Here is a 27,415-nt window from a genome sequence, read left to right as displayed (position 1 = left end):
TTAAGCAGGTTTGAGAATATTGTTCTGCTACTTTTCAAAATATTTCTAAAATAATTAAAAGCGCTAATAAACACATACCATTTTCTAAAATTGACTCCCGTCAACCTCAAATTAAAAGGCCCGATGAAAAAGCGCCCCCACCAAATTCTCACAGCACTGTTTGAATTCACAAAGGCCTTGCTGCAACAACAAAAGTATCCTTTGTTAAAAAATAAAACACAGTTGTGTGTTGCCAAAAATGTAGTCTATATAGACCATGGGTTTTTATAATAATGTTAAGAAATATAGCCTATTTAAGTATATATTTCATAATGTAGAAATCATATTTACTTAGTGCTTATTAAAATAGACATTCATTTCCAGATCATTTTAAAATAAACATTAAGTACAGACAAATTCTTACTTTACTCCGTCACACTAGGACTGGGCTGAGGTCAAGGCTGCCAAGGAGTTTTCTACAGTTTCTTGGAGCGCACCACTGATCCAAGGGGTAAACAATATTGTTGTTCTTTTAAGGGAAAAATAATTAAAAAATAAAAGGTGTATTTCTGTATGCATTAATCACCCCACCCCTCTTATTTCTCTATAATGGCACAGTCCATACATGACATTTCTGGCCATACAGCAATAACCAAAGAGTTTCATTAACTTTAAGCTCCCATACAGTGCAAAACTACAGTAGAACTGCAAAACACCAGGGTTATCCTCATGACATTTAAACATCAACTTCTAGAGCATAGCTGTCCTGTCTGTAGTTTTTTCAGAATGAGGTTGTGACTGCAATTTCTCATTCCAGACAGCAGAAATCAAGTCCACTAGTCAATGGTCATAATATACACATGCTAATGGAATGTGAATATTCTTAAAAATGCTGTATTCGAGTTTCAACTAGCCTCCCAATCTGAATCCTGAAATATCCACTGTCAGGAGATGAGCTGTAAAGAAAGGCCCTGAAAGCCCTTTGGTAAGTAGGTGCATACACATAGCAGTCATTCAGGAAGTGAACTTTTGTCAGCGTCACACTTTTTAGCCTTGTAAGTTAGCCTTGTAACGTACTGAGCAGTTCACTTCCTGTATACAGTGGGCTGCATTAACATCTCACAGCACATGGGCTCATTGTTGACCTCAGTAAGAACTTGGAGCCCAGATTTTTAAAAAGACAGTAATGTTAAAGCAAATTTTATTTGTCACATACAATTATCCACCTGGTAAAATATATATTTTGAAATGCTTAGTTTCGAAACTCCTAAAGTACATAAAAGACAATAGCAAAAAAAATGTGCAATGACTGCATAAATAAATTGTTAAATTTAAGTGAATTAATAAAAGGACGTGTCCTCATTTAGGCTGTGGATGGACTAAATGTTGTTTATTCTCTCATCCTTTTTTGTCACGTGAATATTGTCACAATTACAGTTTAATGAATTGCTTCTCAGCCTTGGGATTGCAACCTAGTAAAAGTGGGGTAACCAAATGTCCTGATGCTAGAGGTGCTAGCAAATGAGCTCAGTGGAACAAGTTCCTGGTTTTTGTGTGAATTCTATTTAATTCTGGTCACTTTAGTTTAAGTGTAATCCTTGCATTTGCCAAATTAATTGTTAGGAAGCTACAGGTTATTATTTGCACAGCTTTCTCCTACTGATTTGCCTTTGATCTCACTACAGCATGCTAGCCTGTTCTAAAGTTTCCTAGCAACGGGATAGCTATAGAAGTCATGATTATGCTCACTAGAGGCCATTGTTTGTAGAGCATCCAGGGCATATGAACATGCTTAAGGAGAAGTCCTTCCTGTTACCTTGTAATAGAAGTAATTTTCAAAAAGTGTTTCAGTGGCAGATCAGGTAAACTATGGAGGCAAGCCAAGAATTACAAGAAATCTGTGCTGTCAGCAATAAGGAGTGGAAGAGAGATGCTGATATCAGTGAGAATGTGAAAATAATTCAGGAACTGCAAAATGTGATCTGCTTCCTCAATGTAGAGGTGTGGAGGAGAGATGCAGTGATAAGCCAAAATTTGAAGAAGAACAGAGAGTTAGAGGAGGAAATTTGCTTTCTCAATGTGGAGGTATGCAAGAGAGATGCTGAGATTCTTCAAAATCACAATGCAAGTCCAAATGTTCATAATTGGCTCCTGAAGGAGCAGAATCTTGGAGGAGACAATGAAATAACTGATAGTATGAAAATGAATTTGGAAGATATGCATGTTTTCAATGGCTTGAAATTGAGACAAGATCTTTGGGTTGGTGATCATATAACAATCATCCCACAGTTCCTGCCTGGTATTGCTGCTGACAGTGACTTGGACTGGAGACGAAATGCTGTGCAACTGCGCAACATGCAGAAGGTCCAAGAGCTTCAAGAGAAAAATCGTATTCTTATTGAGCAAGAGGAGAGAAGAGATGCAGAAATTGTCAGCAAAGCACAGATGATCCAAAAGATGCAGGAAGAAATTTATTTTCTGCGAGAGCATCTATGGAGAAGAGACTTTGAAATTAGTAACACAATAAGGCTGATTCAGGAAATGCAGGAAGATATTCACTTTCTCAGAGCACATGTATTGGAGAGCTGAAGAAAGAACATAATAGTGGCACATTACAGATGTGAAAATAAAATGAGTAAGGAGAGTAAAAGGGTGAGTAAGGCTCAGTAGCATATTTATTGAAAAGCACAAGTCATTTATCATAGCAGTGCCTTTTTTGTTTTGAGATCTGAATTCTGTCCTTAAAAACAAATCATTTACTTCAAGTAGCTTTTTTTTTCTTAAACTTCTTCCTTTCTTGCGTGTAACTAGGAATCCTTGGAGAGGCCAGCAGCTTTGTATTGAATTGCAAAGGATCCTTGAGCTTCATATTTTAGGTTGATGATTTCTGCTTGCTCTCCACGTGTATGGTTACCTTTCACGTGAGTAGATGTGACTTTACATGCTAAAGTGGTGGTAGTAGGGTGTGGAACTATATTAGCCATTATGGATACAATGAGAAGTCACCTTTTATTGGCTAACTAAAAAGATTACAGTATGCCAGCTTTCAAGGCAGCTTAGGCTCCTTCTTCAGGCAAGATGTAGAAAATGAGCTGTCTGACTGCCCTCTTTAAGAGAAAGGGTAGTTTTTAAAATAAAATACATTTTCTGCGGTTTAGCCTTTGGTGTCATATTTAAATGTGGCAAACCTTCATCAAATGTTGGCGTCGCCTTCATCCCTCCCTTGACCTTGGTACTGCCACCTTGCACTTGGAGGACAGGTTTTATAGCTTTGTACTAGTACATCTGAAAATGAATTGTTTTCATCCTATTGCTCTTCAGTCCAACAGTCACTTTTGTCAGCCTGTGGTTGGTCTCAATTTATTAACCAGACCATCACCTCTGCCCCTTTCCCCTTTCTCTGTTTCTATCACAGAGGATGGTGACTTAGCCATGAATATCTTAATGGCATAATGAGTACAATCTCTATCTCTCACTTCCAGAATCTGCAACTATTAAGATTTCTTTTTCTTAAAGTACATGTGGTGAAGGTCTGTTATCTACTCTGACAATCCAAACCTGTTACAAGTTTTCTAAATTATCCATTCATTTTTATAATTACAGTGCCCTCCACTAATATTGGCATCCTTGGTAAATTAAAGCAAACTGTCCTGTGAAAAAATGTAATATTTTTTTCCAATATATTGTATGTGTGCCACAATGTTTGGAACCTCTTTCATTTAATATTTTGTGCAGCTAGCTAAGTTGCTAAGATAACAATTCTGAGTCTTCTCCTAAGAAGCTTGGTGAATGCATAGCAAGGGAACTGGCACCTTTCCTTCATACGGAATCTTTCTTTAGACCATTAGAATTTTGTGATCCAGGCTTTTAAACTCTCCTCTTCAGCTTATCCCAGATGTTTTTAATGAGGGTGTAGGTCAGGAGAATGAGATGACCATGACAAAACCTTAATTTAGTGGTCACTGAACCATTTTTTGTGTTGATTTTGACTTGTGCTTTGGATCATTGCCCTGCTTGAATTCTAACCACACTACCCAGTTCCTGAGGGAGGGGGTCAGGTTTTAATGTAGTATCTGCTGATGCTCAAACTGTAGTTTAATTATAGATATTGTTAACGCTGGTCTTCCCTAGCCTCACCAGAAAATTCATGTTCTGCTAAGCCTTCTTGATTAAGCCAGAAACGTTTAAGGTTGAGAAACACCACTATAGAAGCCCCACAAGTGTACAGGGAGACATGTTTATGATATCATGTACTCTAACAAGTTGTCCCGGGCCTTTGGCAGAAAAGAAAGCTCAGCAAGAGCAAAGATCTACAAACATACTTCACAGTGGGAATGAGGTACTTTTCTGCATGGCTGTATGTTAAACCCACCTCTTGTGTTTGTTGATTAAGAGGTCTATTTATGACTCATCTGACCATAGAACTTGATCCCATTGAAAGTTCCAGTAAAATTGGTCAAACTGTAGGTGCTTGAATTTCTTGTAAATTCTGTTGTAAATGAGTTACCTGTAACTCTCCAGCTGTGACCCTTGGAGATTCTTTGGCCACTTGAACCATCCTCCTCACTGTGTTTGGGGAAAAAATGGGCATACATCCTCCTCCATGCCAATTTTTAACATATCCAGTTGTTTTAAACTTACTAAGTATTGCCCTGACAGTGGAGATGTGAATTTTCAACCATTTAGCAATATTCGTCTAGACAATCTTTGGTTGCACATCATTTTGCATTCTCCTGTTTCAATGGGGTATAAATATCAAGTCAGGCTGACCCCTTAAGTGTTCCTGAAAATATTATGGAAATATAATGGAGCATACTTGAGTTACATTTTACTCCTAACACTCTCCAAGTAATTGTGGCAGAGAATAAGAAAAAAAAATCAACTTAAATTTTAAATGCTATGAAAAAATGTAAAATGTAGCCAGTTAATCTTTACATGCATTGTCCTTTTATATTAGATCTCTTTTTTCCCACCAGGGTCACTGAGGGACTGGAGCCAATTTTGGAAGTATTTCACTTTTAGTGGAAAGGCAGACTGTAGACTGTTCATCATGTTGTTATTGAAGTCCTTCCAACGCACACGTAATCCTAAGGACTGAGAGACTGCAAAACTGTTTTAGTACTGGACTACTTTGTCTCTAATTATTTAATCGTGTCAGATTCCAGTTTCAAGAGGATGATCCTGAAAGTAAAGGGGACAGTATTGCATAGTCCATGAAATAAAAGAGTTGGGTTTCTTTTAAATTTATTTATGGCTTCTTATGTTTCTATAGGTGTATTAAATAAAAATGACATGATCACTGAGAAATAAATTTAACATTTGTCAAGGTGAATACATGTAGCTACTGGGATTTACCAAATATCTTATTTAATAATCCCACAGTGTTGAGATCTCAATCCTTTTTCTTACTTGCCTTGCTTCTTAATGTCATCCTTGGTTTTCCTTGTGTTCTGCTCATTCTATCATATCTGCTGAGAAACTCGGACTCTGAAATATTAATATTTCATCAGTTTTCCACAATATAGATTTTCTATTACATAACTAGACCATTTGTGGTAACTCAAAATTTTTCTTTCAAGAAATGTTTACTCTGAATGTATGTAAAGAATGTAATGGAAAAATCTCATGGGAATAAAAAGCTTCATAGGCGTGCAGTAACATGCATATGATTACAATTTTTCAGACTCCAGTCTCCCATTAATTTTTGATCTTATGTTATTTCTGCATCTATGCATAGATGGAGTGGTGGACTGGAGGCAGAAGCGTCTAAGTGCTGCTTGGACTCTTTAGGGTGCCTTCAACATTGAGTTTTAATGTACAGCTGCTGTTTTATCTACAGGATTTACCAGATCAGAAAAAAGACAATGTGGCATGAGAATGGGCAGTCTGTTGTTTGTAACTCCAATGGCCCAGGTGGCTTCATTCAAGCTTTTTTGCAACCAAAGTTGATTTTATTTGTGCTTAGAATTTGTTCTCTTATAACTATTCTTGATGCTGAAATGTTAATGGGTCTATTTGAGTGTACTGTTACATTTTGTAAGGTTTCAGTCCTTTTTAAATGTTTAGCTGAATTCATCCTTCTACTTGCAGTACATCCCATCATTAGAGTCATAAAACATTAGAAAACACCCCATATTTAATGGTTCTCAGGATGTTTGTACAATTTGTTTCACATTACTTGAAAGGTATCTCTTAAATAGCTCATTAACAGGGTCGGCTGTTCTTTTACTGTAGTCCCTTATCGGGTATTGTGGAAGTTGTTGTTACCAGTAGTTCCAATTTTTCTTCCCTCTTACCATTCCCATCAAGAACTCAAAAAACAAAATAAAAAACCTGTATCCCTCTCCGAGTTGAAAAGGTCCAGACATTTACTCTTACTTTCTTCCCATGCTGTTGCATTTTCCGGCTGTGAAGTGGCCTTGGGCTCCACACTGGGGTTCATTTCCAGCCATGCACTGATATCGCTTCTAGGGTTGGAGGCTATTGCATTACTGAACTTTTTAAGACTAGGCCAATTCCTTGCTCGAGGACAACTTCCTAGTATAAGGTTCAGCTCCTAATATACAGTATTATGGGGCTGCCGCCTACACTGAATGATTGTTTAGAATATCTTTAATTCTCAATATAAAACGTGTCATGGACTGTATTAGTGTGGGGCTGTTTGAGCGTGCATCTGCAAAAGAAATCAGGATTCAATACTGAACTGTTTTCAACAGCTGGAATTCAATCTGCCTTTTCCTTTCCCTTATTGGTCTGCAGTAAGTGGGTGATAACAATTGTATGATGTACATCTTGAAGTTTTTTATATAGTATACTAGGGTGCTCTGCCCCGTGCATTTGGTTTACTGGATATACAATTTAAAGAGATTGTTATTTTCATGGGAATTATTACATATGCATTATTTTCACTTTTACTTTTCAATATTAGGAATTAACTTTTCTTCAAGATCGCATTGAATTTTGATTCCGTGTTTCGACTTACATCATGACAGCGCAACGTATAACTTCCTGTGAGTGAATATCGTTCACTCTTTCTGGACTTTCTTGAATGTTTGTCCATGCTCTTTCTTCTTCGCTTTGTCATTGACGTGTAATCTAGAACGTATAAAACTATTGTCCTGATAAAATTTATAAGAGCTGAGAGTGCAGCTCACACGACTGATGTTAGATGACCGTGGTCTTATTTGAAAATAGTTGTAAGTAGGGTGTGACTTGAAAGAATCTCATGTTAAAAGACTTCATACCGCAACAACAGTTTTGGAATGTTTTAATTCTTGCTGGCAACATGAATTGTACGATCTACAAGTCTCCAACTTAAAGTTTAAATCCAAACAATATATTCAATCTCTTTTCGCTGTTCTGTTATTTCACCAAGTAATAATTTCCATGTGTTTGTGCTAATGCGATATTTACTATCCTTTTTTTTGAGACTTTCAAATTTTCGTACTTCTGTTATCTCTAACCTGCTCTGCATGTGTACTGTGCCAACATTTTTGGAATCTTTTAATTCTTGCGGATAACGCCTCTTCATTCGGAAGAAACAATGCTTTTTTTCCCTGATGGCAACACAAATTAGACGATCTACAAGTCTCTTACTTGGAATATATTCCATCTCTTTTCACTGTTCTGTTATTTCACCGAGTAATAATTTCCGTTGCGATCTTTCCTATCCTTTTTCTGAGACTTTGGAATTTTCGTACTTCCATTATCTCTAAGCTGCTCTGCATGTGTACTGCACCAACATTTTTGAATTCTTTATGATGTTCTACTTTGTATGTTGTTCTACTTTGTCATCTACTCTTGAATCTTATATAATATGTAGTATGTTTACTGCAATACCATTACAGACAATTGGAGACTTAGTCTTCAGTTGGAAGTTCTTTGGGATTTGTTCTCCTAACTAGTTACATCAGTCAACTGTGGCACACAGCCCATAACATGCAGTAGATGCTTCTTCATTCATGCATACCCTGAACACAGTACTGTCTACTAGGTCAGCAGAGCAGAACTGCCATTTGAATTGATAAACTGAAAAGATTCCCCTAGGCATCTTTAAATTAATTGGCCTTGAGAGAACTGCAGAAACTGGATTTTTGTTTTTTTCTTCTCATAAGCACCGGTTGGAGTAAAAATATAAGAAAGGAACAACTCGCTGCTCACTCTTCATTCTCATTCTCATTCCCTTGGTGCCTCTAATGATGCCCTTCTAGAATCCTCTTGTGACAGGACAGGTAAAATATACCCATTTAACAAATGCCAACAGAACAGGTGGCACTTTGTTGTGCTAAATAAGCCTGAAATAAAGTACTCAAAGAAACCTGGGTGTATCGCAAATAATGGATTTTTATTTAGCCAAATAAGCAAGAAATACATAGGGGACATTATGAGAAAAAACAATTAAAAGGCAAATTCAAAACCTTAGTTCCAGTTTCTAACAGTATGTATTTTTAAAATAATGTTGGCAACACCTTCTTCTCTCTCGAAATAATCTGACCAGGCAGGCCAATCAAGCCTTTGCCCCAACTCACCTTAGGGTTGCCTCTAGAACAAAATATCCAGCGTCTGTTGTGCCCCTTGGCCTACTTCCCGATAATCCTCCATTCAGTGCCACTTTAACAATATTTTTACCAGGTATTACTTAAGCAAAAGGAGACTCTACATCAGAACTTTAGGTTTCAATAATAAAGAAAATAAAGGTTGTGGCATGTGGCTGGGCGTAGTACCCAGCCAGGACGCCCAGGAGGACCGGAGGAGGTCTCCTCCAGACCACGAGGGGGTGACCGCCTTGGTGGCTTTGGGCTTGGAAGCTCAACCCTATAGGGGCCCGTGGTCACCACCAGGGGGCGCCCTGATGCCTGGAGAGCCCAGGTCCTCATCAGAAGATGATCAAGAACACCTGGAGTGCTTTCGGGTGCGCAGCCGGTACTTCCGCCACACTAGGGGGTGCCAGCAGAAGATTATCGGGAGGCACCTGGAGCACGTCCGGGTGATTATAAAAGGGGCCGCCTCCCTCTGTTCGATGGCTTGAGCCGGAGTTGGGAGGAAGGAGACGGAGCTTGTGAGCAGGGGAGTGGAGGTCCGAGGAAGAGAAAGAGAGAGAGAAAGAAAGAGACAGTTGTTGGAGAATAAGGCATTGTGATGCTGTGGATTAATAAAGGAGTGTGTTTTGGACATTCTGGTGTCTGTTTGTCTGTGTCTAGGGGCTGATTTTCCACAATGGCGCCCCTATAGGGTTGAACTTCCAAGCTCAGTTCCTGTGGTCCCCAAAGCCACCAGGACAGTCGCCCCCTCGTGGTCTGGAGGAGGCGTAAGCTCTCCTCCGGTCCTCCTGGGTGTCCCGGCTGGGTACCACCCCCAGCCACACACCACAAGGTATTAGGTGAAACACATTGTTTACAGACTGAATAGGAGCAAGGAATGGACGGAGACACTGAAAAATTCAAATACTTAATTCTTAGTGACACAAAAATGTATAGAATTTAAAGATTCCTTAAATAAACACGCTTTTCAAGAGAGGCAGAAGAAAATCATGAGAACTGGCAGAAGAAAATCATGAGAACTAGAATACTAACAAGTCAAACATTTTGCTGTTTTAATTTAGCACCTCAAATCCTTTACTTTTTGTTTTCTAATGTATAGTGGTACCCATTTCAATGGACAACTATGCATTTTTTCATTATAAAGCTCAAGTGGTCATTTCCAATGTAGAGTTTGGATGCAGAAGATTCTTAGTACTTTTGGTTTGCTTTTTATGCTGCTAGAATGTATCAATTTCCATTTATATGGTTACCACTTTACATTAGGTAACCATTTAAAGAGCATTGATTTATTCCAAACTTACTTATTCCTTAATGAAATTTCACTGTTCCTCTCGTTCAGTAGTAGACATTCCAATCACAATAATTCACAGTTGAGGATGGATCATCTTGACATCAGAGACTGAATGTGTAGGGTGGATAAAAATTTTGAAAAATTGATGGAAGGCTAGCTAGTTTTTTGTAATCATTGTCTTAAAGATACGAGGTGACATTATATAATTATATAAAATTACATTTTGACACCCTTTTTATATCTTTACCTTGCTGCACAGTGAAAACCTCCGATAAAAAGCAATCCAGCACCAGATACCTTTAACCTTGTGTAGTTCCCTGCGTGGAAGTTGACAGACCTGGACTTTCAGTTTAGATGGCAATTTACCTATACTGCCAAAGATGAACACTTCAAGATTTGAAAAGAGGTAGGTCTGCATGATGCTTACTTTTCTTACTGTTTAAGTGAAGCAAGATTAGATAAATGTTCAAATTATTTCCTTACCTACTATGTTTTCTAATTCACGTTAAGAATTTACATAGGACCTACACTGGCCTCATCATTTGAAGTACACTCAGACACTTGTTGGAATGATTTAGATAGATAGATAGATAGATAGATAGATAGATAGATAGATAGATAGATAGATAGATAGATAGATAGATAGATAGATAGATAGATACTTTATTAATTTATAACTTGTACATTAAATTAGGAATCTTAAAAATGTATTTTACTTACCAGGAGCACTTTGCAATCAACCTTTAATATGGTTTTAGGTTTACATTGTCAAGTGCGCACTACATTTTTTGTTTCAGTTACCACAAACACATTATGAAGCATATAAGATTGATTTGTGGTGTGAAATTTGAAGGCAGTGACTGAATATGTGAAGGACAATAATGGCAAAAATTGTAGATAAGATAATGTAACTTCATTGATTGAATTGGAGGCAGTTTTGATTCTGCATTGGTTAAACGGAACAGTTGGGATTTCCATTTCTTTCTCAGAATGGACTCAGAGATACCAGTAATTATTCAAAAGGTGAGAAGAGGACTATGGGTATTTCCAGTATTTATTCCAAGGTACTTTCATAGAATGTATGACTTTACGAAGGAGTGGGTTGAAATATGATAGTATGTTGATGAAGAATGTGTGTTTTTTAATAGAATATGATCTTGTGCTTCATTGATCACATTTATGTTAATTAAAGATTTACTATTGCAACTATTTAAAACATCTTTTCTTTATAATTTCAATTTAATATGCTAACTCAAGAGTTTCCAAGTTTAGTCCTGGACCCCTTTGTTGCTGCAGCCTTTCATGCCAACCAATGTCTTCTTTTAATTGGATTTCTCCATTAATTAAGGTACCTCCAGTTTCAAAGTCTTTCAAGTTGTTGGTCAGCTAATTAAACATTGAGATTAGTTTAAAGTAACAGTGTACTTGACGGATTAGAAAAATGGTTGGAACAAAAAACTTGCAGCCACAATGAGGGCCAGGACTGAAATTGTACCCCTTGTGCTAAGTTACAAGAGCTTTCTACTTTTTTTTTTTGCAAAATTAAGTTGTTTTATGTCATCAAATGTTGGTATCACGTATATAAATAAAATTAGTAAAGTACAGTTAGCTAAAAAGTTTTGGAAGTTTGAGTTTTGGAAATCCTACCTCAGGTAATGTATCTCCAGAATGTATAAAAGCAATGTTAGAAGTTTTCTGAAATTTTGATTTACGTCTTTTTTTTTTTTGTTTGTTTTTTTACCTGAAAGGTACTTCATCTATATTATGTATTCATTTTTTCCTTTTTTAAACTTTTTTTACCTGGATATTTTGATAGGTCATAAAGTTCATTTTTAAATGTGGTTTCAAATAACAATACTTGTGATAGATTTGTACGGTTCTGGCAGGATGCCCACGAGAGGGGCCACATGATTAAATTTTTAATCAAGTGATCTCCTCTCTTTTGAAAACTGAACTTAACCACATTTCCAAGCTCCCAACAAACGAAACAAGTGGGATATACTCTGGCATAGCGCAGAATCCGTGTCCCTCCACCCCCACAATAATGGAGATAGGGGCCCCTTCTTGAAAAAATTTAACATTCTCATATTTAGCATTTTCATACATTTAACATTTTTTGATGCTGTTGTTGACATAAAAAAGTTCTTATCTGAACTACATTCACACGGTAACTTAAAGTGACTCTACCCTGATTGTCTCTGTCCTGATTTTTGTCCGGTATTTTTTTTTAATTACTGCCAAGATGAATTTTTGCGACTGATCCAAATCTGTCTATCTCTAAATGTACCCTACATGCACAAAATCTAAATGTACTCTACATGCACAAAACTAATCAGACAGACAGATGCAAACTAAAAGATGCTGGTTGCTGCTCTGCTTCACGTCATTTCAGAGCAGGATGTGTGAGATTTAATCAGCTCAAAATGGCAAGGCAGAGAATCAAGAAGCAAAAATGTCACAGCCTGTTTGAGCACATTTATCCATATTGGTGTCCTGAAATAAGTGGCCACAAGGACAGAAGGCAGGACTGGTGACAGCAATGTGAATGATTTGGATGCAATGAATTCATTATGAGAGCAGGGAAACCCTTTCTGAAATGTTTGGATTCCATGATAGTTTTTGCTAATCATTCTTCTTTAGTTCTTTGTCACCAGTGAGTGAAAAAATGAGAATTGAGCTGTACTGTGAATGTAGCCTGGTTTTGGTTTCAAATATCAAGTGTAAGGTTGTATGCAGCAGTTTATAAGAATGGTACAGTTGCTCGGTGGCAATCATGAAAGGAATAACAATTGAATAATAATAATGAATGACAATAATAATTGAACAGATTAAATAGACCAAATCAGGGCACTTCAGACTAGATGGTAACTATTAATCATAAAAACAACTGCAGAGAAAATACATTGAAAAAACCCTGATCACAGTCGGCCCAGCCTTGTACTAACAGGATCCTAAGAAATCCTTGACAATTTCCTTAATTTTTTTCCACATCAGTAACTAGAAAAACACTACATGGGTGATTTTATGCATTTCAAACCTGAAGTCAGAAACAATCATAGAGTCTAAAGTAAACCTGCACTCTGCCTGGACAATCTGTTGCAGTTCAAAGGAAAACTGCTATGGCATTCACATATAGCAATGACTTATCTTGGGCCTCCAATGTTATTAGTTACTTATTTCCATTCATATGCAGCATATCCGTATTTCTACCTGGGTATGGGGCTGTCTGGGGCTTGGCACATCTATAAATAAGCTCGTGGTCATCTGCAATGGGAAGAGGCAGGCAAGAACAACAAGCAGGAGAAGCCTTTTCTTTCACACTTGCCTCGATGCTCGATTCACCTGATGTACAGTACAACAATCTGCTCCCTTTATGACACTGTTACCATTTTGCCAATTCCCACTTCCACTGATGGTTTAAGCATAAATGTTACCTTTGGTAGTTTTGCAATGGCCTATTCTGCCTGTTGCTTGATTCAAGCAGTGCTCATTTATTTTCTTTTTCTTATCACCTCGTTGTCTACTAGCTTACTTATGCAGGTTTTCTTGATGTGTTATGACACAACACACCAGGTTTTCACTGTTTCATTTAGGCTAAAAATGATTAAAATATTTTTTTCTCTTTCCAAAAATTAAAGATATTTTTTATGTGGCTGGCTTTGTGGAAGTCTGTTTAGGGAGCCCTTTGGGTCTGGAGGCCGACTCTGCTATGCCAGTGCATGTACAGGTTTTGCCTAGAAATATCAGGAAGGAGAAATGTGCTACTACACATTAAGGGCATTCATTGGTCATAGAAAAAATATGTGCTTCTGGTCAAAATCCTTCTGAAACATCTATTTCAATGATCAAATAACTTTCAGCCCTGATTTTGGATGTAATTTCTTGAAACAACAGATAACTATCAATACTGATTTCAGGTGTAATTTCTAGCAGCAGCTTATTAATATAATTCTGAGATTTACCTTATCCTTGTTTTAATATTCTTTTTCCTCACATGTGCTGTGCACAGAGTCAATACCTGCCTCTTCATAATCCCTCTCCAGGGCCGCCAGGTCATCCCTGGCCTCTGAAAACTCACCTTCTTCCATGCCTTCCCCTACGTACCAATGCACAAATGCTCGTTTTGCATACATCAGGTCAAACTTGTGGTCTAATCGGGCCCAAGCCTCTGCAATTGCAGTAGTGTTGCTTAGCATGCAGACAGCACGCTGCACCTTGGCCTGGTCACTGCCAGGCACCACGGTTGGTGGCTGGTGATTGACACCCACCTGGAAAACAAAACAAAGCAATAAAAAACATAAAATGTTTGCTGGAAAGATATTTTGTAGTATTTTGCTTTGTAGCTACCACCTTACATAGACCACTTGGCCACAGCTTCATTTTTACTTGATCCAGTTAAGACAGTTCAACTTATCTGAAGTTAATCATACACTGTAGTTGGTTATATTCCATGTATCACTGATCATTAAACATAAATAAATGTGGAAGTAAAAATCAATCTGAAGATCATGTTTAATCCACTGATATTTATTTCAGAATAACTTCAATCTTTTCTTTACAAATTAGGCCATCTACAATTTAGCTGTCCACGTCAAATATTAATGGATTTCTCCAGGCTCACCTTGAATCCAGTGGGACACCAGTCTACAAACTGGATGGCCCTCTTGGTCTTGATTGCAGCAATGGCAGCATTCACATCCTTAGGCACTACATCACCACGGTACAGTAAGCAGCAGGCCATGTACTTGCCGTGGCGAGGGTCACACTTTACCATCTGATTGGTTGGCTCAAAGCAGGAGCATGTGATTTCAGCTACTGAAGGCTGCTCATGATAAGCCTTTTCTGCAGATATAACTGGGGAATAAGACACTAAGGGAAAGTGGATACGGGGATATGGAACCAAGTTGGTTTGAAACTCTGTCAGATCCACATTCAAGGCACCGTCAAAACGTAAGGAAGCAGTAATAGAAGATACGATTTGGCCAATGAGCCGATTGAGATTGGTATAAGTGGGACGCTCAATGTCCAGGTTTCTCCTGCATATGTCATAAATAGCTTCATTATCAACCATAAAGGCGCAATCTGAGTGCTCCAAGGTGGAATGTGTGGTCAAAACTGTGTTGTAGGGCTCCACCACTGCTGTAGAGACCTGTTCAAATAGAATCTCCCATATTAAGGAGCATGTATACACAAACTGAATTCACAATATATTCTCTTTAAATATTTGAGAAAATCTTGCCTTGGGGAAGAACTTAATGAAAACAGGAGTGGAATGTCAAATTAATTCATACTTAATAGGAAATTATGTGATTGATATTAAAGTGGAGGTCATTTTTAATGGATTCCTTGGTGTTACACACAGTGATGATGCTTATTTACTTTAAGCATTGTGTCAGACCCCCATTTTAGACAATGAGAAGTTATAATTGTGGATTCCAGGTTGCTTGTCATTTTGGACTATAAATCGATCACAAATCTGTGATTGGAATTGTCGCTTTTAGTTCTTGTAAAACTTTAGTAAGTTGCGTTCATTGTGTTCTGGGACTTTGAAAAGAGTTAGTTGTTAAAAGATTTCTTTAGAAAATTGTTTTAAAAATCAAATTTCACTTTATGTTTAGTATGAAATAATTTATGTAATGTGGCATGATGAAAGGAACAACAGGACACAAAGAATGGTTGTGTCTATGATGTGTTGACGGCTCAACCTGTAGTTTTGAACCAAGTCAATATGGGCTGGGGGGTCTGACTTCTTTGAGGGGCATCAATTATGAGGAGTGAAAGGGATGTTTGATTTAAAGAGAAAAAAGATGCACAAAGAACATGGACATAAAAAAGTACTTGTTCTGGTCAGGTTTTGTGTAAAACAGTGAAATAATTGCATCACTCCTGAGGCAAGTGTACTTCATGTCATGTCTTATACAAAGACAAATTATATACAACAGTCAAAAACTTCAGACTGAGAGATATTGGCTTGGCTTAATGATATTTCTAAGTTATATTGATCTTACCTGAGGAGCTGGGTAAATTGCAAACTCCAATTTGCTTTTCTTCCCATAGTCGATAGACAACCTCTCCATGAGCAGAGAGGCAAAACCAGAGCCTGTACCTCCCCCCAGACTGTGAAAGATCAAGAAACCCTGTAGCCCAGTGCACTGGTTAGCCTGGTGAAGACAGATTAGTCACTGAGAACTGGCACTATGGGGCATTTGGGATTTTACCGCTGTAAGTAACTCTTGCTAACCAATGGTTGCTAAATAGATTCATCTAAGGGATAGCTTTATTAAATTGCAGCAAGTACTTAAATGCTGCCGTACATTTAAAAGACTGTTATCAAACCGTAACATACCATTTTCTAAGCCCATTTAATCCTGAGTAGAGTCACAGGTGGCTTAAGCCTATCCAAGAAAGCAAACGATGCAGGGCAAGAAAAATCCCTTGGGCAGGAGACACACATACACCCAAACATACACACACACCACACCCACTAGAGCTAATTTAGTGACGGCAATCCACTTAACCTGTATGTCTTAGAACTGTCAGAGGGAGCCGCAGCACCCGGAGGAAACCAGCAGAGACACAGGGAGAACAATGTATATAATAGTATGTTAAAAACATTAAATGAATAAAATCTGTAACCTAATCTGTTTAATGTAAACAAACTCTAATTTTGAAACTTAAACATTTAATATAATAATAATAATAATAATAATAATAATAATTCATTACATTTATATAGCGCTTTTCTAAGTACTCAAAGGGATTTTAATACCTTTGGTAGTCATTTCACCCTACATGAACAACGTAATAGTATATTAAAAATAAAATTCATAAAATCTGTCTAACCTAACTTAAATTTTATACCAGTTTTGTAACTTATTTTTTAAATTAAAAGTAATAAAATGTAACTTTTGCAGTCTTCAAGTCTTTTATATTTTACATCAGTATATTTAAAATATGTATTTTTTCTAATAAGGGCTTCTTCAGATTTCTTGTGCTTATAATGCTGATCTTAGTAGGTTTTGCTTTTTAACTCTAAAATTACATTATTTGTAATTATCATTATCTTTAACGATCATCTATTCATTTATTGCCTAGTCCATTCATTTCAGCTATTTTCCATCATGTAAGGTATATTAATTATGTATCATATTTTACAAAGCTTTGTCCATATGTCACCCAAACTAGGCTATTTATCAAACTGTCAAATGAGTACAACATGATTTTTTAAAAGAAATGACAAATTCAGCAGAATTAATATAAGCATAAAGTAGAACAAAGCTTCCTTTCTGAAGCACTATGATTTAAGTAGCTATTCTCAAGAGTAGGAAAATTTTTTTCCTGTTGCCTCACCAGCTTTCGAATACGGTCAAGAACTGATTCGATGATATCCCTGCCAATGGTGTAGTGTCCCCGGGCATAATTATTAGCAGCATCCTCCTTGCCCGTGATGAGTTGCTCTGGATGGAACAAACGTCGATACGTTCCTTTGCGTACCTCATCTGGAAACAACATAAACATAAACCAATTCTAGACATGGTTTTCAAATTCACTAAAATCAGTCAGTGATACATCTTTTGTTTGGGGGGGGGGGAGGTCGGGGTGGAGTGTTGGAGCATTGGAGTTTACATACATGTTCTCTGCCCTCATATAAAATACCAAAAAGGAATGAAGGCCCATGAAAAGTACCACATATTAAGCCAGGAACTTCACTGGACTGCCTAAAGATAGGCTTTACTCTAGGCAGCCCTGAACCTTAGGCAACAGGCAGGTTTCTCTGACACAAAAATGAGCTCAAACTCTTAAAAGTTCAAAAAATGACTTTAAATGTCCATGCTATCCAAAAAACAGGCAAAAGAAAACCAAGAATAAAAACTCTCTGGTGAACAAAACAAAGTACTTGAATATTTTTAAGAATTTATTCAAGAGTGAAAGAGCAAAAATGAGTTTAGAAAGACGAAAACCTAAAGTAAACAAATCCCAATAAAGAAAACTGAGACGATACCTTAATTCAAAACCATGGGCTAAATTATGAAGTGAGATCACTGCAACAAATAACTTGCAATAATTTACGACAAATTTACATTTCACACGTGTGAATTATGCTTGCACTTCTCAAAATTGTACTTGCTTCCAAAAAGTAGGAGTACAATTCTTAATCATGAGCAAACTGTCACGCTTCTCATGAGGGCCGGGGTGCAGAGGTCAGAGGGGCGTGCACATACATGGACAGGTTTGGATTTCACACCCGCCCATATAACGTTATCTGCACTTGCACTGTTAGATGTGGGCAGCTCGGAGTTTGCTGCCCCATCTCATCCTATTTGCTGTTGCGGGGAGATTTACTCAATCTGCCAAAGCTCTTTTTTGTTTTTCTCCCGAAACGCTCAGTTCAAAAAATGCTGCGTATGCTCCAAAATACTATGTTATAATTCATTTTATCACAGTGCAATAGGTTCAAGTATATCTCATATACAGTACATAATTGTAAAACTATCCATCCATCCATCCATTGTCTCCCGCTTATCCGAGGTCGGGTCGCGGGGGCAGCAGCTTGAGCAGAGATGCCCAGACTTCCCTCTCCGAAGCCACTTCTTCTAGCTCTTCCGGGAGAATCCTAAGGCGTTCCCAGGCCAGTCGAGAGACATAGTCCCTCCAACGTGTCCTGGGTCTTCCCCGGGGCCTCCTCCCGGTTAGACGTGCCCGGAACACCTCACCAGGGAGGCGTCCAGGAGGCATCCTGATCAGATGCCCGAGCCACCTCATCTGACTCCTCTCGATGCGGAGGAGCAGCGGCTCTACTCTGAGCCCCTCCCGGATGACTGAGCTTCTCACCCTATCTTTAAGGGAAAGCCCAGACACCCTGCGGAGGAAACTCATTTCAGCCGCTTGTATTCGCGATCTCGTTCTTTCGGTCACTGCCCATAGTTCATGACCATAGGTGAGGGTAGGAACATAGATCGACTGGTAAATTGAGAGCTTTGCCTTGCGGCTCAGCTCCTTTTTCACCACGACTGACCGATGCAGCGCCCGCATTACTGCGGATGCCGCACCGATCCGCCTGTCGATCTCACGCTCCATTCTTCCCTCACTCGTGAACAAGACCCCGAGATACTTGAACTCCTCCACTTGGGGCAGGATCTCGCTACCAACCCTGAGAGGGCACTCCACCCTTTTCCAGCTGAGGACCATGGTCTTGGATTTGGAGGTGTTGATTCTCATCCCAGCCGCTTCACACTCGGCTGCGAACCCATCCAGAGAGAGCTGAAGATCACGGCCTGATGAAGCAAACAGGACAACATCATCTGCAAAAAGCAGTGACCCAATCCTGAGTCCACCAAACCGGACCCCCTCAACACCCTGGCTGCTCCTAGAAATTCTGTCCATAAAAGTTATGAACAGAATCGGTGACAAAGGGCAGCCCTGGTGGATTCCAACTCTCACTGGAAACGGGTTCGACTTACTGCCGGCAATGCAGACCAAGCTCTGGCACCGATCGTACAGGGACCGAACAGCCCTTATCAGGGGGGCCGGTACCCCATACTCTCGGAGTACCCCCCACAGGATTCCCCGAGGGACACGGTTGAATGCCTTTTCCAAGTCCACAAAACACATGTAGACTGGTTGGGCAAACTCCCATGCACCCTCCAGGACCCTGCTAAGGGTGTAGAGCTGGTCCACTGTTCCGCGACCAGGACGAAAACCACACTGTTCCTCCTGAATCCGAGGCTCGACTATCCGACGGACCCTCCTCTCCAGGACCCCTGAATAGACTTTTCCAGGGAGGCTGAGGAGTGTGATCCCTCTGTAGTTGGAACACACCCTCCGATCTCCCTTCTTAAAGAGGGGGACTACCACCCCGGTCTGCCAATCCAGAGGCACTGTCCCTGATGTCCATGCGATGTTGCAGAGGCGTGTCAACCAAGACAGTCCTACAACATCCAGAGCCTTGAGGAACTCCGGGCGTATCTCATCCACCCCCGGGGCCCTGCCACCAAGGAGTTTTTTGACCACCTCGGTGACCTCAGTCCCAGAGATGGGGGAGCCCACCTCTGAGTCCCCAGGCTCTGCTTCCTCATTGGAAGGCATGTTAATGGGATTGAGGAGGTCTTCGAAGTACTCCCCCCACCGACCCACAATGTCCCGAGTCGAGGTCAGCAGCGCACCACCCCCACCATATACAGTGTTGACACTGCACTGCTTCCCCTTCCTGAGACGCCGGATGGTGGACCAGAATCTCCTCGAAGCCGTCCGAAAGTCGTTCTCCATGGCCTCCCCAAACTCCTCCCATGCCCGAGTTTTTGCCTCAGCAACCACCAAAGCCGCATTCTGCTTGGCCTGCCGGTACCTATCAGCTGCCTCCAGGGTCCCACAGGACAAAATAATTGTAAAACTACTACTTATTTATTTTTTCTAGTATAAAACCACCATCAGCTTCCTCTTGTCACCCTTTACCTACATCTGCTTACATATTAGAGCCATTTGAGCATATGTCATCCATTTTACCTACAACCTTCAACTAATTTAAATCTCCCTCACTCCATCCTATCGGTATTTTAACAGTAATTCTTTTTCCTATTATATTGTGATAAAATGTATAATAACTTTATATTTTGGATCTTACGCAAGATTTTATGAACTGATAATTTCAGGAGGAAAACGAGGAAGTGCTTTGGCAGATTGAAATAATCCCCCTGCAGTGGCAAACAGGATGGGATGGGGGTAACAAACTCTGGGCCACCCACATCCAGCTATGCAAACACAGATGACATCACATCAGTGGGTCTGAAATCCCAACCCACTAGGGGAGTGACAGTTTGTTCACGCTTGAGAATTATACTCATAATTTTTAGATCCAAGCATAATTTTACGAGGTGCAAGCATAATTCACATGTGTGAATTGTAAATTTGTTTTAAATTATTGCAAGTTTATTTTTGGCAGCGTTCTCAGTCCATACTGAAAAGCCACAAATTCAATCCAAAACTCAAAAGAGCACAATAATCCACAATCCAACAATGTCTAAGCTGCTGTGATAACAACAACATCAGTTTAAATACTCACTAAGGGTGGATCCCCAGCTGCCTGATTTTGGGGCCCAACCCATTGGGGTTCTACCCACAACAAATAAGGTACACAGGAGAATGATAGATACAAAAAAATTACAAAATGAATAATCATATTACATAAATATAATGACAAAACAAAACCTAGATCTAAATTAACAACATAATATGAAACATATTTAAATCATACCACTAAACAAAAAAGAAACAAACTTCACCTACAGTGACAACTTTTGCTAGAACTGGTTTTCTAAGTGGGTTGAATGATGACTAGAGATTAAATACTCCTGTCACTTTTTTTGGTTATTTTAATACCGGTTGTCTGTAATGAAATGGGACTATTTTGAACATTGGACTCAGGCTTGTTCTTTGCATGTCCAGTTTTGGCACTTTCCATTGCCAGATGCTTGGGTTACAAGAGGACTCACCAATTACTGTGGGTTCCAAGTCCACAAAGATGGCTCTAGGATTAAGCTTTCCGGCTCCTGTCTCACAGAAGAAGGTGTCATAGGAGCTGTCCCCACCTACAGCAGGCTTCTCACTAGCCATTTGCCCATCTGGCTGGATGCCATGCTCCAGACAATACAGCTCCCAACAGGCATTGCCCATCTGTACTCCAGCTTGCCCAACATGGATAGAAATGCACTCGCGCTGGAAAAGTCAACATACTTCATAGTTAACCCAGAATAGTGAGGACCAGAATAAAAACTTTAAATTTTAAATTTATTGACCTGGACATTAACTAGCATCATGTAACATGGCATATGGAAATTTTAATAGTTTTTAATGCTTTCCACTGTCCACTTCATGAAGAAACATTGTTTGATTCAAGCAGTGTTAGAAATATCAAATGACAAATTGATCTCAAATTTTACATTCATTCCAATAAGTGAGTTTGAGGCTAGTAATGTAAATAAATTTGTACTTATATAATTTACTTAATTTAGGTAAAGTGCCTTCTTAAGGTTGTCCTTTTACTTTTCCTATCTATAGTCATGCAAGTAAGTTTAATCGATGACAAATCTTCCTTTGATTGAGTATGTATCATTCATATTCTGTGCAGACAAAGAGTTTTCCTTTCCATAATAACATCAGCTTTATTAAAACTGCACGAGGAAGAACTTGATAAAGACAATTTTCTATTCTTTGGAGTGTTAGGTATAATCTGAAATGCATCAGGTACTTTAATTTTAAATATCTATAATACAAAGTTCATTCACTCACTCACTCAACAATAAAAATAGATTTTCCTGTTTAGTTAAAAAGTTGAAATTTGTCAGGGTGGTAAAATACATACAATATTGTTAAGAACTACAGTGTCCCCATACAGGTCAGACCATGATGTGCCGCTACGCTCCAATTTGCAAACCAGAAACAGTGAACTAACTGCTGGTTCAGAGTAGCAGTCCAATTCTAGCCCTTGGTGCAGCACAAGGCAAGAGTGATGGTGTGATGTGGTCAATTTAAACACTAGCACAGCTCACTAAAGGGGTCCCTCATGGACAGAACATAGGGGAGGTGAACACGGTCCATAGTTCATGATTTTAGTTCTTTTTACCTGTTCTTATCTATACATTGCTTAAAATATTAATACCATTCCATGGGGCACACAAACATATAGCCTGTAAATGTCAATTCTGTATGCAATAAGGTAAAGGAAACCTCAATTCAGTGCATAGTGCTTTTGATCTAGACTCTCCAAAACTCTCCAACAGTACAAAATTATAGATCAAAGCATGATATTTAAATCTGCCTGAAGCTAACTCTTTTACAGGTTCTGCAACAGTGAAAATTGTTTCTATATCCTACATTTCCATTATTCTTACTAATTCCATTTTTGAATACACTTTCTCCTAAAAATGTGTTTTTCAATGACCATCAACAAAAGACAAGTCTCTAGGAAAAGCAAGAATTGATCTATAACAGGAATGTTTTAGTCATTACACATCAAACATAACCTTGAGTCCTTCATCAAACATGTCATCTATAATAATAAAAGGCAAAGCCCTCACTGACTGACTGACTGACTCACTCACTCACTCACTCACTGACTGACTCACTCATCACTAATTCTCCAACTTCCCGTGTAGGTGGAAGGCTGAAATTTGGCAGGCTCATTCCTTACAGCTTACTTACAAAAGTTAGGCAGGTTTCATTTCGAAATTCAAAGCGTAATGGTCATAACTGGAACATATTTTTTGTCCATACACTGTAATGGAGGAGGCGGAGTCACGTATCGCGTCATCACGCCTCCTACGTAATGACGTGAACTAAAAACAAGGAAGACATTTACAGCACGAGTCACACGCGGGAACGAAGGTAAATGACGTTAATTTTTGACTGTGTTTTAATACTGTGTAAGCATACATATTAACACGTGCAATTAAACGTGTGCATTTACGGGGTGATTTCTCAGGCTTAAAAGCTCACCTTTTATCAAACGCGGGAAGAAAGGTAACTGACGTTGTTCACTGTCTTTTAATACTGTGTAACCATACATATTAACACATGTCCAATTAAACGTGTGCATTTACGGGGTGATTTCTCAGGCTTAAAAGCTCGCCTTTTACTAAAAAGGTAAATGCAAAACTATTTTCAATCAGTTTATTCAAACGCTCCCGTTAAGGATTGCAATAACATATTCGCGAGATAAAAGAACGAAGTAGGGGGAAATGGAGGAACAGCCGCAAACAGCGAAGAGCAAAAAATTGATTAAACAATTGAGAACGGAGCGAGTTAAGCATACAAGCATGTTCATAAGGAAAACAAAGCACGGTGTAAAACGTAAGTTTAAATTAAGTTTATAGAAACGCTCCCGCTGCGGATTGCAATAACATATTCGCGAGATAAAAGTTTAATGAGAAGTCACGAGGTATAAACGAACCACACGCCGTGGCGCAACGTTAGGGGCAACAGTTTCAACCATTCTATGATCTGCTTCTCGCAACTGAAAGACGGCACATGGCGGATGTTAGCCGACTTGCTGACCGCAACGTTAGGGGCTTCAACTATGGCGCTGACGCCACATCTCAGTGCCAACACTTTGCAGACTGTACTTAAAAGACACGCCCTCCTCACTGGACAGTTAAAAACACCAATCAAACTAACGATGACATCAAGTATTACCCAATCAAAAGTAGGAAAGGAGGCATCTTCATAAAATGCGTGTGGGATGATTTGCATGAGACGCTGCTTTAAAAAAAAAATGATACAAAAAATACGGGATAAATCCTGTCCAGTATTGATTCAAAACGGGACGCGCAATTTCATTCTCAAACGCGGCACGATTCCGTATTTTAAAGGCAATAACATATTCGCGAGATAAAAGTTTAATGAGAACACACGAGGTATAAACGAACCACACGCCGTGGCGCAACGTTAGGGGCAACAGTTTCAACCATTCTATGATCTGCTTCTCGCAACTGAAAGACGGCACATGGCGGATGTTAGCCGACTTGCTGACCGCAACGTTAGGGGCTTCAACTATGGCGCTGATGCCACATCTCAGTGCCAACACTTTGCAGACTGTACTTAAAAGACACGCCCTCCTCACTGGACAGTTAAAAACACCAATCAAACTAACGATGACATCAAGTATTACCCAATCAAAAGTAGGAAAGGAGGCATCTTCATAAAATGCGTGTGGGATGATTTGCATGAGACGCTGCTTTAAAAAAAAAATGATACAAAAAATACGGGATAAATCCTGTCCAGTATTGATTCAAAACGGGACGCGCAATTTCATTCTCAAACGCGGCACGATTCCGTATTTTAAAGGCAATAACATATTCGCGAGATAAAAGTTTAATGAGAACACACGAGGTATAAACGAACCACACGCCGTGGCGCAACGTTAGGGGCAACAGTTTCAACCATTCTATGATCTGCTTCTCGCAACTGAAAGACGGCACATGGCGGATGTTAGCCGACTTGCTGACCGCAACGTTAGGGGCTTCAACTATGGCGCTGATGCCACATCTCAGTGCCAACACTTTGCAGACTGTACTTAAAAGACACGCCCTCCTCACTGGACAGTTAAAAACACCAATCAAACTAACGATGACATCAAGTATTACCCAATCAAAAGTATGAAAGGAGGCATCTTCATAAAATGCGTGTGGGATGATTTGCATGAGACGCTGCTTTAAAAAAAAAAGATAAAAAAAATACGGGATAAATCCCATCCAGTATTGATTCAAAACGGGACGCGCAATTTCATTCTCAAACGCGGCACGATTCCGTATTTTAAAGGACGGGTGGCAACCCTACAGTGCCAGGTAACCACCCATACAATCAGATTGTGATTCAGACTAGGAATGCAATGAATGTAATTACCCCGATCTACATACAAGGCGAAAGTCTTGCAACATTCAAAGATGATGGTTTGGGATAAGTACACCATACAACATAAAAGAGCTTATGAAGCCTTGAACCGAAAAAAGCAAGATCTCAGAGATCGTAAAAAAAAAAATAGGAGGTAATGTCGTTTTACTCGCTGTAGATTTTAGTCAAACATTACCAGTTATTCCACGAGGGAGACCAGCAGATGAACTCAACGCGTGTTTAAAATCCATGCTTCTCCCACGCTCGGTTATATGTCGCGTGTTCTCGGGTAGGTGCACCAAAAAATGTATACATTTAAGCATGTAATGGGCAAACAAAAAATTAGGTATACCCGAAGGCACTGCAGTAGTACTTAATGTAACTTTACTTCTTAAATGTTAATGTTTTACTGTTTAATAATTTATACGCTTCTTATATGTTGTTCAAATTCTTTTATCAAAATACCACTGACAGCGCAATGCACGATAACATGGAGTGAATACACCATACGCATCCGCCCACGGCTGCCCTGCTGTGCGCAGATAGGAGTTGATTCTACAATAAAATAAAATAAAGATAAAAACAGTAAAACAATCATCACCCATAAAGCGTGTGTGTGTGTATATATGTGTATATATATATGTTGATATGTGGATGTGTATATGTATATATATATATATATATATATGTAGATATGTATATATATGTGTATATGTATATGTATATATATATGTTTATATGTGTGTGTGTGTATTTTATATATATAAAACACAGCAACACTCATAACAATGACAACACAATTACATTGACAATCATGTTACGTTCTTTTTAAAATGTTTCCTTTTTTTTTCATAACCTCTTTAACACACTACTTCTCCGCTGCGAAGCGCGGGTATTTTGCTAGTTTTTAATAAGCTCAAAACTTTGCCTGACTCAACCTTTGTGTGCAATGATGCAGAATGGTGCGTAAAGATTACCGGTTACATACCCTGGAGTTTACGCACAACAATGACATGTGGTATAAGTGACCAGTCATTAGACTGCTCTAAAATCTCTGCTATGCAATGGTAATGTGTCTTTCACTGTATGCGGCTTGACGTAGGTGGGATGTTAGATAAAATCAGATTGAAAAGATAATTTCCCTTCAGGGAATTAACAAAGTATATCAAATCAAAATTGAATCAAAATCAAAATGAACTCTGCTGTGATGCTTTGGGGTATATGGGTGCAAATGTCATATTTTAATATCACTGTATGCGGCTTGACGTAGGTGGGATGTTAGATAAAATCAGATTGAAAAGATAATTTCCCTTCAGGGAATTAACAAAGTATATCAAATCAAAATTGAATCAAAATCTAAATGAACTCTGCTGTGATGCTTTAGGGTATATGGGTGCAAATCTCATATTTTAATAATGAAAGAGAACAGGCAATATGACAACGTGTAATCTTTTTGAAAGAAGACACCTGTGTGTATATAAAAATGCCATTTTTGCTATTGATTGATTTGTGGGCTTACTGCCACATAAAGAAACAAGTTTGAAATATGGAGATGAACCAGCGGGACACCTACAACATAAGTGGTTATTTAGTGACCAGATTTTGACGCCAATTATCTTATTTTTCCTTCCTTTTAATTTCCTTGCTCTTAAGGCTCAGACCCCTTAATTGTTTTTTTTTTCTTAGCTATATAAACAAAATGTATTGTTATTTTTATTAATTTCCAGCCAAACAATAATGAGATGCAAAGTGAGTTATCATGACCAGCTATCCAGTGTCCTTTGTATATTTAGTGAAAATAAATAATGGTGAAGGTCTCAGTAATGTTGATCTGCTCAGGTCTGCAAAACATTTTGAAGGTCCTCTTAGAAAAATGAAAATCTGTTTTGTCTGCAGTGGCAGAATGAGGTCAATAAGCCATGGAGTTGAATAAACGGGTTTAATTAACAACAAGAATTGGGTTTCTAATTAAGAACCTGGTTTGAGTTTAAGTGTCTTCTGTTGACTCACTTCACAGCTCATTTCTGTTTCGGTGCCATTTAAGAAAAGAAGAAGCAATTTAGAAGACTGAATCTTAATTAACAAGCTATTTAAAGTGAAGGGAAAACTAGTTAATTAACAGCAAAAACTGAACACTAATTAAGAAAAGGGATAGAATGAAAAATCTGCAGCCACAGTATTGCCCAGGGCCAGTGCAGGACACCTCTGGTATACACAAATG

General features: G+C 38.8%; 2 protein-coding genes across 3 annotated transcripts in view; both read right to left on the bottom strand.

The window, feature by feature from the left end:
• The window catches only part of LOC114669500 (F-box only protein 44-like), a 560,525-nt gene that overhangs the window by 468,009 nt on the left and 65,101 nt on the right, over nt 1–27,415 (bottom strand). The window lies entirely within an intron of this gene.
• LOC114669466 (tubulin alpha chain, testis-specific-like) lies at nt 11,548–21,525 on the bottom strand. 2 transcript variants are annotated; one of them, XM_051923559.1, is made up of 6 exons: nt 21,300–21,525; nt 17,161–17,309; nt 15,819–15,971; nt 14,432–14,959; nt 13,816–14,078; nt 11,548–11,551 (listed from the first exon to the last, which is right to left on the bottom strand). In XM_051923559.1, exons 1-6 carry the CDS (start codon nt 21,478–21,480, stop codon nt 11,548–11,550), a joined length of 1,278 nt encoding a protein of 425 aa, XP_051779519.1. In that variant the 5' UTR covers nt 21,481–21,525. The 2 variants fall into 2 exon arrangements, with proteins under 2 accessions (XP_051779519.1, XP_028681519.2); XM_028825686.2 differs by lacking the exon at nt 11,548–11,551 and having other exon boundaries at nt 13,689–14,078.

This window comes from Erpetoichthys calabaricus, chromosome 2 (assembly GCF_900747795.2).
Source record: "Erpetoichthys calabaricus chromosome 2, fErpCal1.3, whole genome shotgun sequence".
NCBI classification, from domain to species: Eukaryota; Metazoa; Chordata; class Cladistia; order Polypteriformes; family Polypteridae; genus Erpetoichthys; species Erpetoichthys calabaricus.
This window is presented reverse-complemented; position numbering and strand designations above follow the sequence as displayed.